The sequence below is a fragment of the Leptopilina boulardi genome, unplaced genomic scaffold, assembly GCF_019393585.1.
Source record: "Leptopilina boulardi isolate dan_hultmark-lab unplaced genomic scaffold, ZJU_Lbou_2.1 LbouV2_278, whole genome shotgun sequence".
Classification (NCBI taxonomy): Eukaryota; Metazoa; Arthropoda; class Insecta; order Hymenoptera; family Figitidae; genus Leptopilina; species Leptopilina boulardi.
Genome location: NW_026137838.1, coordinates 2,388,196 through 2,400,333, shown reverse-complemented (window position 1 = coordinate 2,400,333; position 12,138 = coordinate 2,388,196). Strand labels below are relative to the sequence as shown.

The 12,138-nt window shown below is 29.6% G+C and overlaps 2 protein-coding genes and 2 non-coding genes across 4 annotated transcripts in view; 1 reads left to right on the top strand and 3 right to left on the bottom strand.

Annotated features, from left to right (window-relative positions):
* Positions 1-12,138, top strand: part of LOC127282032 (uncharacterized) — a 347,280-nt gene that overhangs the window by 100,258 nt on the left and 234,884 nt on the right. The gene's annotated exons all lie outside the window — the stretch shown is intronic.
* On the bottom strand, positions 3,885-4,004 carry LOC127282083 (5S ribosomal RNA). The gene has a single exon (XR_007843141.1). It is a non-coding gene; the product is annotated as a 5S ribosomal RNA (ribosomal RNA).
* Positions 4,896-6,940, bottom strand: LOC127282035 (phospholipase A1 member A-like). The gene is made up of 4 exons (XM_051306106.1): positions 6,782-6,940; positions 6,210-6,524; positions 5,893-6,135; positions 4,896-5,642 (listed from the first exon to the last, which is right to left on the bottom strand). Exons 1-4 carry the CDS (start codon positions 6,828-6,830, stop codon positions 5,227-5,229), a joined length of 1,023 nt encoding a protein of 340 aa, XP_051162063.1. The 5' UTR covers positions 6,831-6,940; the 3' UTR covers positions 4,896-5,226.
* Positions 10,134-10,253, bottom strand: LOC127282082 (5S ribosomal RNA). Its single transcript, XR_007843140.1, has one exon. It is a non-coding gene; the product is annotated as a 5S ribosomal RNA (ribosomal RNA).

Sequence of the window (12,138 nt, the reverse complement as noted above, 5' to 3'; positions counted from 1 at the left end):
AGGGGAAAAAATTATTTTTATAATATAGCTATGGTAATTTTAGCAAAAATGGTTCACATCAATGAGATGCAATTGTTGAATCTTTTAACTAAAAAAAAAAAAAATAAGAAAACCGGAAATACAACAACATGTATTATGAAATATGAAATAGGAAAACATATATATATATATATATAGCGTTTTGAAATGAACTCGAGGGCGTATTGAAAACGCGAGCATGGTGGTCCCCGCGCGAACTAACTCACAGTATTCTTTGTGACAGAAAAACAAAACAAATCATGATCCGAATGACGCAAGACGATTGTATTTGTATACATATATATATATATATATATATATATATATATATATATATATATATAAGAAGACGGTGGTATGAGCGTTATTGATGGGAGAGGCTAGTAACCTTTATTTGCCATGTAACTGCATCATAGTCACGAGCCTGGAAGCGAACACATTGTTTGTTCCTGACTATTGTTATTTCAAATTGTTTCATGTTCGAATCTTTCATCCCGAATATTCCCTCTTTCAGTGTCACTTCCGTGGGAGAATAACATAAACACCAAAAACACAGTAGATAAAAATCCATATCGAAAATTTTTTGAATTTTAACTGCAGGAAAAAAATTTCATCTGGAATAGCGAAAATTTTCACTAAGAATAGTAAATGATTTAATTGAAATTAAAAATTTTTCTATTCTAGCAAAACTTTTTGGTGTTTCAGGTAAATATTTTTTTACATATGAATTTTTTTTTTAGTATACTTGTGTTTTCTAAATTTTTAGTATCTATATATATATATAAAAAGGAACGTCTCTCGGGAATCATAAAATCGCGGCAATTTGTAAAAGGGAAAAAATTGTGACAAAACGATAAAATGGGATGCTGTATATTTTTCTATATAGCCACACTGTGACGTTTAATTTGTCGAAATGTGTTTTATACCCAAGAGAAAGAAAAGATATACTTTCATCGGTTATTACGACGTGTATATAAATGATTGCTCATCACGCTCTAAAATTTACAATCAGTGATGAGAGTAGCACGTATATGAACATGGATCGCGGTATATAATAACAACGTGTCATAAGAGAGGATTATTATATATATGCATAATACTTATGGAAAATGTCTATGATACTTTGATATGTATACGAATACAGGAACTCGTTTATATATTTTCCATTTGCTATAGTTATTAACTTTATATATGCAATCGTTTTGAATTCGTGACTTTTGAAATGACTTTATATATACAATATCGCGCGAATTATTATACAAAATTGAATAAGAAAATTCATTGCGCAAAATGAGAATAATATTTTGTGAATTATTTCATTTTAAATATATGCGGGAATAACTTTTCCAACAATAATTTAATGACGTTATTATGTATATATGTTTAGCCTAGTTTAAGGCACGTAGAAAATTGTATTTTTTATGGGTTATTTTTACAAAAAAAAAATCGATCACTGTTAATTTTCATGAAAAATTTAGGTTACAATTTTGTACATACATACAGAAAAAATATTTTTTTGACACAAAGAAAATTTATTTATTTCAAACAAAACTTGATTGATTCAAACAAAATTTAATTGATTCAAACAAATTAAAAAAAAAGATTAAAAAAAGAATTAGATTGAATTAATTAAACTATTGGCTGATTCAAATAAATATTTATTTATTTGTTATAATAAAATAAATTACAATTTTTATTTATTTAATTAATTGTCATTCATTATTAAAATAAATTTAATTTTAATGAAACATTTAACGAAAGTTGAATTGTATACGAGATAATGTATGCGACCCAAATAATTGTTTGCAAATTGCAAACTGGTACTTTAGTACCAGTTACTGTGGTACTAGTTACTTTGGTACCATTTAGTTACTATGGTACTAGTAACTTTAGTACTAGTTACTTTGGTACCAGTTACTATGGTACTAGTTACTTTGGTACCATTTAGTTACTATGGTACTAGTAACTTTAGTACCAGTTACTTTGGTACCAGTTACTATGGTACTAGTTACTTTGGTACCATTTAGTTACTATGGTACTAGTAACTTTAGTACTAGTTACTTTGGTACCAGTTACTATGGTACTAGTTACTTTGGTACAATTTAGTTACTATGGTATTAGTAACTTTAGTACCAGTTACTTTGGTACCAGTTACTATGGTACTAGTTACTTTGGTACCATATAGTTACTATGGTACTAGTAACTTTAGTACTAGTTACTTTGGTACTAGTTACTTTGGTACCATTTGGTTACTATAGTACTAGTAACTTTGTACTAGTTACTATGATACTAATAACTTTGGTACTAGTTATGTTGGTACTAGTTATGTTGGTACCAGTTACTATGGTACTAGTTACTTTGGTACCAGTTACTTTGGTACCAGTTACTATGGTACTAGTTACTTTGGTACCATTTAGTTACTATGGTACTAGTAACTTTGTACTAGTTACTATGATACTAGTAACTTTGGTACTAGTTATATTGGTACTAGTTGCAATGGTACTAGTTATATTGGTACTAGTTGCAATGGTACTAGTTATGTTGGTACCAGTTACTATGGTACTAGTTACTTTGGTACCATTTAGTTACTATGGTACTAGTAACTTTGGTACTAGTTATATTGGTACTAGTTGCAATGGTACTAGTTATGTTGGTACCAGTTACTATGGTACTAGTTACTTTGGTACCAGTTACTTTGGTACCAGTTACTATGGTACTAGTTACTTTGGTACCATTTAGTTACTATGGTACTAGTAACTTTAGTACTAGTTACTTTGGTACCAGTTACTATGGTACTAGTTACTTTGGTACCATTTAGTTACTATGGTACTAGTAACTTTAGTACCAGTTACTTTGGTACCAGTTACTATGGTACTAGTTACTTTGGTACCATTTAGTTACTATGGTACTAGTAACTTTAGTACTAGTTACTTTGGTACCAGTTACTATGGTACTAGTTACTTTGGTACAATTTAGTTACTATGGTATTAGTAACTTTAGTACCAGTTACTTTGGTACCAGTTACTATGGTACTAGTTACTTTGGTACCATATAGTTACTATGGTACTAGTAACTTTAGTACTAGTTACTTTGGTACTAGTTACTTTGGTACCATTTGGTTACTATAGTACTAGTAACTTTGTACTAGTTACTATGATACTAATAACTTTGGTACTAGTTATGTTGGTACTAGTTATGTTGGTACCAGTTACTATGGTACTAGTTACTTTGGTACCAGTTACTTTGGTACCAGTTACTATGGTACTAGTTACTTTGGTACCATTTAGTTACTATGGTACTAGTAACTTTGTACTAGTTACTATGATACTAGTAACTTTGGTACTAGTTATATTGGTACTAGTTGCAATGGTACTAGTTATATTGGTACTAGTTGCAATGGTACTAGTTATGTTGGTACCAGTTACTATGGTACTAGTTACTTTGGTACCATTTAGTTACTATGGTACTAGTAACTTTGGTACTAGTTATATTGGTACTAGTTGCAATGGTACTAGTTATGTTGGTACCAGTTACTATGGTACTAGTTACTTTGGTACCAGTTACTTTGGTACCAGTTACTATGGTACTAGTTACTTTGGTACCATTTAGTTACTATGGTACTAGTAACTTTAGTACCAGTTACTTTGGTACCAGTTACTATGGTACTAGTTACTTTGGTACCATTTAGTTACTATGGTACTAGTAACTTTAGTACTAGTTACTTTGGTACTAGTTACTTTGGTACCATCTGGTTACTATAGTACTAGTAACTTTGTACTAGTTATTATTAGAATTATATTTCCAACTGTTGGTTTTTTAACAAAAAATGTAATTTCATTTTAAAATGAAAATGAAAAAAAAAATTAAGCCAACACTACGCGGTATTCCCAAGCGGTCACCCATCCAAGTACTAACCGCGCTCAACGCTGCTTAACTTCGGTGATCGGACGAGAACCGGTGCACAACAACGTGAAATGAGCGTTCGCTGAAAGTACTTTTTTCAAATTCGGTGAAAAATTCCTATTATATATTGGTTTGGAAATTATAGTAAATTTTTTCTTTTCTTATATATCAAATGAAATATATGAAGCTTCCTCTTTGAAATCAACGTATGTAAAATTTTCTTACTCACCTTGACTTTAAATCAAGTTATGATTTATATATTTCTATTTTTTTATTTTGTCTCACAGTATTAAAATTATTAAAAAAAATTTAATTTTAATGAAACATTTAATGAAAGTTGAATTGTATACGAGATAATGTATGCGACCCAAATAATTGTTTGCAAATTTTTTTTTTTTTTGCAAGACTTTTTTTTGCGATTAAAGATTTTTCGTTACATGGCTGCGGATAATGAGTTTTGAAGGCTTATTTAAGAATAAAAAAAATATAAATAAAAAGAACTTGGGGGATAAAGCAAAACAGCAATATAGCGCAAAAATACGTCATTTTTCATTTGATCGCGCTGTCTTTCCATTAATACCGTAATCGTGCTTGTCAATTAATTATGCTGTCGAATCGAACGAGAACACAGAGCTTAAGAGAGAAAAAAAAAGAGAGAGAGATATATATATATAATATAAGTTTGGGAAAGAAACTTTTGCAAATATGATCGTATAATAACGAGCCTGTCAATTAATAATGTACAATCATCGTGTATACCAAGAAGTATATTATATTGCGCTATCATCCAGTCTTGCGAATTTTGTCAGCAATAATGAAATATCGTTATATTTATAATATATTTAAACGGAGAAAAGAAACGAAGATCAGATATAATTAAAAAAAAAGAATTTCAAACAACATGGTTTACATTTGATGAAAGATATTAACTTTTTTTATTGTTAAAATTCGAAAAAATAATTTGATAAAATTCCTTTATTTTAGGTAATAATTTTATTTTTTTTAATTAATTCTTTTTTACAATAAAGACACGCAGGATATTGGCTTGAATAAATTTCCTTTCACTTAATTGTCTACAGAATTTGATCAATACAGAAATAAATTAATCTAATCGATACCAAAGAAACGAGCACACATAACCGAATTTAAATTGTGCGTAACAATTCAAATTGGATTCGTAATTGGCAGAATGGTAAATTGAGGACATCCTTGAAAAAGTTTATACGAATTTTTGTAAATTTTTTCATTATATATATTTTACTCATCCATTTAGTAGTTTCCATTTAGTGGAATAAATTTTTATTTTTATTTCTCTATTTTTCCTTTGGCGTAAGGTATTTTCGAATTTGTCATTAAATAATAAATACCTTGTTTTTTAAATGAAATATCAATGCCACCCATAATTTCCCTATGTCCATTACATTCACCTGACAGAAAATGATTATAGGAATTGCAATTCATTGCATGAAATCCTCGTTTTGTTGAAAGAGATTCTAAATAGTAGAGAAGTGCTCTATGATGTGAACAAAGTCCCATTATATCAAAAATACAACCCGGTTGTTTTGAGCCTCCATTTGGATAAAAATCCACATGTCCCAGTGCATTTGGATTTCCAATAAGATTATCATTAGTGTGTATAATTTCCACATTATTTCCCGATTGCGTTGAAATTCGACATCTCCATCCGCAGGAATTGTAGAGATACCACGAAGGATCCAAACCTATTTGTTTTTAATTTCGAATTTAATTAATTTATTAATTTATTTATTTATTCATTAATTTATTAATTAATATTAATAACTATAGAAATTAATAATTATTAATATATTAATTCTAATTATCGTTTAATAACGAAATTATAATTATCTTGTAATAAATAATTAAGTGAAATTAATTATCTTGTTACAAAATAATTAAATGAAATTTTATTTTCTAATTATATATATATGTATATAATTATATTATACATACCGATAATATTATTTACTTTTCTTTTTGTATAATAACCCGTTACACCAACAACATGTGAGCCAAGCGAAAGACCAATGAGAGTTGTACTATTTAAATTCATTTCTTCCATTTCCAAAAAATTAATAAATGATGCAATAAATCGGCCCATTTTTTCAATATTTTTTCTAATTATAAAATATGGTCTAAATGACAATTTATACCATGTTATCATTATTAAATTACAATCTTCACTTTCCAAAAATGCTGTAAGTTTTTTAAAACATTATTTATTTCTTTTTTTTTCCAAAATTATTTAATTATATTTTTATATTATATACCTTCGCGAATCATTTTTCTTAATGAACTTCTTCTGCTTATGGCAGTTCGCCAACCGTGTGAAAAAAATTTTGTAGGTCTTTTAGGATTAAAATGACTCGCTTTTAATCTGTCAATATCGTTAAGTTTTAATAATTCATAATTGTCACCAGTTTCCCTTGTGTAAAGACGAAAAGTTATTTTTTTATCTAAATTTTTAATTTTTGCTATTGATTTAATTTCCTCATTGTCAAGTATATTTTCATCTTCATCGGGAATCCATGTATTTTTTAATGTTATTTCATTCTCTTTTTTTGACAATTCCGGCTCGGATTTTACTGTAATTTTTTTTTTACTTTTAATTAATTTTTAATGTAAATTTTTGGTTTAAAAAATAATTAATAATAATAATAATAATTATTATTATTATTATTATTATCTAATTATATTATTATTATATAATTATATTATTGTTATAATAATTAATTGTTTCTAACTTGATGAAAAACCATTTTTTAACACTATCCACACTTTTAAACTTGTTTTTTTTATATTCTTGTCACTAAATAATAGTTATTAAAAAAAAAAAACTCACCAAATTTTGACACAAAGAGAATAAAAATTATTTGCAAAAAAATCTTCATCTTTCGATAAAAATAAAAACTTGAGTGAAATATTTTTTTTTGATCTTTTATTGTTGTATTTGTCGATTTTGATAAAAGTTGTCAAGATAATATTTGTGATATCTTTTTATCATTGATTGATTGCATTTACTTTTTTTTTTCTGTATTTGAGATCTGCTTGGATTATTATGAAATAATTTCCGGTATATGATGAGAAGAAAGAAAGTGATTTTATTAATCTTAGAAGTTCGAAAAAATAACAAAAATTATTAATAAACTAAATAATAAAGTTTTTTTTTTTTTACAATTTTTTGTTCTCTTGACATTGATCGGGAAATTCCTGTGATTTTTTTTTTTTATTTCTAAAAAGTTTCATTAATATATTGAATCGCGATCAATGGGCAATAAATAAATGTCACAAAATGAATAACTTTATATCGTATAGTTTTCTCGATATATAATCAGTAATTTCCTTGAATAGTATCAAGTAGTCAAGGATCTCTTTATCCGTTCTCGATTCATGCAATAATCTTGTCGTGCATGTTTTAGCGCATATATGAGAGCGCGCGTAATCATTACTCAGAGTGTATAGGACGTTTTCCGGATTGTTTTTCACTTCGTCGTTGTATATATATATATATATATATATATATATAAAAGCTCTCTTTGGAGAGTTGAGAGCATATAATATACATACGTTCTCACGCGAGAACTAACCTTTTTCGTATGGTCACTACTTGTGTGTACCGCAAAATATATATATATATATATATATATATATAAATACTATATCGAACTCAATGATTTCCCTCAGGTCTCCTCTCTCAGGGAAACAGAGTCTCTCTTTCTCTCTCGAGAAAGTAAATCGATGCGATACCAAAAACATTAAACAGTGTGGTCTTGTTGACTTGGTCGTCCCGCGCGATACGAAACCGTTATCAGTTTAAAGTCGATATTTACTCGCGCATGTGAACTCGACATAAGAATTTCTATGGGAGTTTCCTCGATCATTCTCCATGTCTGTATATCGTTCACTATTTTCTTTTTTTCTCATTTATTTTTCGATAATTTTCCACGTTTAAAAATACTAATCTTTATATTACCATTGCTAAGGAAAAAATGGTAATAGTATCGGTTCTCATGGAAACGGTTGCTATGGTACCAGTTACTTTGGTACCATTTACTTACTATGGTACTAGTAACTTTAGTACCAGTTACTTTGGTACCATTTAGTTACTATGGTACCAGTAAATTTGGTACTAGTTACTATGGTACTAGTTACTTTGGTACCATTTAGTTACTATGGTACTAGTAACTTTGGTACTAGTTATATTGGTACTAGTTGCTATGGTACTAGTTATGTTGGTACTAGTTATGTTGGTACCAATTACTATAGTACTAGTTACTTTGGTACCATTTAGTTACTATGGTACTAGTAACTTTAGTACTAGTTACATTGGTACCATTTAGTTACTATGGTACCAGTAACTTTGGTACTAGTTACTATGGTACTAGTTACTTTGGTACCATTTAGTTACTATGGTACTAGTAACTTTGGTACTAGTTAAATTGGTACTAGTTGCTATGGTACTAGTTATGTTGGTACCAGTTACTTTGGTACTAATTACTATGGTACTAGTTACTTTAGTACCAGTTACTATGGTACTAGTTACTTTGGTACCATTTAGTTACTATGGTACCAGTAAATTTGGTACTAGTTACTATGGTACTAGTTACTTTGGTACCATTTAGTTACTATGGTACTAGTAACTTTGGTACTAGTTATATTGGTACTAGTTATGTTGGTACTAGTTATGTTGGTACTAGTTATGTTGGTACCAATTACTATGGTACTAGTTACTTTGGTACCATTTAGTTACTATGGTACTAGTAACTTTAGTACTAGTTACATTGGTACCATTTAGTTACTATGGTACCAGTAACTTTGGTACTAGTTACTATGGTACTAGTTACTTTGGTACCATTTAGTTACTATGGTACTAGTAACTTTGGTACTAGTTATATTGGTACTAGTTGCTATGGTACTAGTTATGTTGGTACCAGTTACTTTGGTACTAATTACTATGGTACTAGTAACTTTAGTACTAGTTACATTGGTACCATTTAGTTACTATGGTACCAGTAAATTTGGTACTAGTTACTATGGTACTAGTTACTTTGGTACCATTTAGTTACTATGGTACTAGTAACTTTGGTACTAGTTATATTGGTACTAGTTGCTATGGTACTAGTTATGTTGGTACTAGTTATGTTGGTACCAATTACTATGGTACTAGTTACTTTGGTACCATTTAGTTACTATGGTACTAGTAACTTTAGTACTAGTTACATTGGTACCATTTAGTTACTATGGTACCAGTAACTTTGGTACTAGTTACTATGGTACTAGTTACTTTGGTACCATTTAGTTACTATGGTACTAGTAACTTTGGTACTAGTTATATTGGTACTAGTTGCTATGGTACTAGTTATGTTGGTACCAGTTACTTTGGTACTAATTACTATGGTACTAGTAACTTTAGTACTAGTTACATTGGTACCATTTAGTTACTATGGTACCAGTAACTTTGGTACTAGTTATTATGGTACTAGTTACTTTGGTACCATTTAGTTACTATGGTACTAGTAACTTTAGTACCAGTTACTTTGGTACCAGTTACTATGGTACTAGTAACTTTAGTACCAGTTACTTTGGTACCAGTTACTATGGTACTAGTTACTATGGTACCAGTAACATTGGTACCATTTAGTTACTATGGTACCAGTAACTTTGGTACTAGTTACTATGGTACTAGTTACTTTAGTACCAGTTACTATGGTACTAGTTACTTTGGTACCATTTAGTTACTATGGTACTAGTAACTTTAGTACCAGTTACTTTGGTACCAGTTACTATGGTACTAGTAACTTTAGTACCAGTTACTTTGGTACCAGTTACTGTGGTACCAGTAACTTTGGTACTAGTTACTATGATACTAGTATCTTTGGTACTAGTTATATTGGTACTAGTTATATTGCTACTAGTTGCTATGGTACTAGTTATGTTGGCACTAGTTATGTTGGTACCAGTTACTTTGGTACCAGTTACTATGCTACCAATTGCAATGATACCGGTTGCTATGGTACAAGTTGTTATGATACTGGTTGCTATGGTACCAGTTGCTATGGTATTGGTTGGCATGGTAACTATAAAGCTTAGTGCCTGAGCCACAAAACCCTAAAAATTAAGATTACATTTCCGACTATTGGTTTTTAACCAAAAAATGTAATTTTATTCTAAAATGAAAATGAAAAAAAAAATTAAGCCAACACTACGCGGTATTCCCAAGCGGTCACCCATCCAAGTACTAACCGCGCTCAACGCTGCTTAACTTCGGTGATCGGACGAGAACCGGTGCACAACAACGTGAAATGAGCGTTCGCTGAAAGTACTTTTTTCAAATTAGGTCAAAAATTCCTATTATATTTTTTTTGAAATTATAGTAAATTTTTCTTTTCTTATATATCAAATGAAATATATGAAGCTTCCTCTTTGAAATCAACGTATATAAAATTTTCTTACTCACCTTGACTTTAAATCAAGTTATGATTTATATATTTCTTTTTTTTTATTTTGTCTCAGTATATAAGTGAGAGTTGATTTTCCTTTTTCGACCAATTATTATCAAATATTGCATTCACAAATTATTTTATGTGACTCGATTATATCTTCTTATCAAAATCATTTAAATAGTTTATATTATATTCCTTCTTCGTAATTTATTCACGTTTTATATTGATTAAAATTTCTTTCACAAGAATTATAATATACGCACGGGCGACATTAATATATATCTAGTTATTTTATGTTGTTTTGCATTTTGTGCAGTCAACAGTTATTATATGCGTAGTCACGGTTTTAGTTGTATTTTCAACCCCGCGTATATGATATTGTTTTTTTTTTTTTTTTTTTTTTGGTTTTATCTATATACTGCGCTCTCGGCTTATCAGCTCTTGACGCGGAAGCACTCGCAACGGTAAAATCTTGTATTCACGCGCGAAACGTAATCTGCTTTCAATAACCTGAAGGCTTATATAGCTTTGTGTGCTCTCATTTATCATAAGTTCTTTATTTATACATTTGACATTTGTCTAGTGTGTTTCAATTTTCGCTAATTATTATTTTATGCACTCTCTAAATGTGAATCGAAGGAAAATAACTTGTGAAAATATTTCACGTTTCTATTTAGTTACGGTAGAGTTTTACTTGTTTTCTATAGGAAAACTATATAGAAACTAGACGCTACGACTAACCAGTTTCTACATTCTTGAACTATACGGAAACTATTTGGTGCATTACTTAGAAATATCAGGACAGTTATACTGTCTAGTTTCTAGATACTAAAACTATATGAAAACTATCCAGTTTCTAGATAGTTAACTATGTAGAAACTGTCTAGATATTCTTAGAAAATGCAAAAGAATAGACAGAACAATTATTAGGTTTAAAATCCCTTATTTCCCCGTATAAAAATATTTCACGTTTCTCTATTGGTTTGGTATACTATTTTCTATTCAGTTTCAGTATAGTTCAACTATTCTAAAACTAGCGGGAACTGTTACACTACGACCTAGTTTAAAGACACTCAAATTGTATGGAAACTATCTTGTTTATGTACATTATTTTGCAATAGAAAGTAATTAGTATTATTAGACTGTTACACTGTTTAGTTTCTAGTTACTAAAACTATATGGAAACTATCTACAATCATCCAGATTACTTAGAAATTTTAGGACAGTTATACAATCTAGTTTCTAGATGGTTAAAGTATATAGAAACTAGATATACTATCCAGTTTCTAGATATTTTAACTATTTGGAAACTATTTAAGTTGTACTATCTAGTTTCTAGATATTTTGACTATTTGGAAACTATAACAGTTGTACTATCTTGTTTCTAAGTATTTATAATGTATAGAAACTAGCGATTGTTCATTTAGATAATTATAATTTTCACTAGTTTCTGAACAAGCCCGTGTAGAAATTGCCCTACCAGGGCCCTAGTAGGGAATGAAACGCCAAATCAGGGCGACCAGAAAATGTGGATTTTCTAATCATGGCCTCATCAAGCGCGACGTTTCATTCCCTAATAGGGCAGTCTGATCCGGCCCCGATTTGGGCCCTGGACAAAATTTCTGCACGGGAGATGAAATAAGAAACCTTACTAGGGCCATAGCAGGCCCTGATCAGGTTCACACTAGGTGCTGATCAGGATCTAGTTAGGCCCCGGTTTTTATCGATTTTAACTGAAATAGACCTTTTTTTGTGG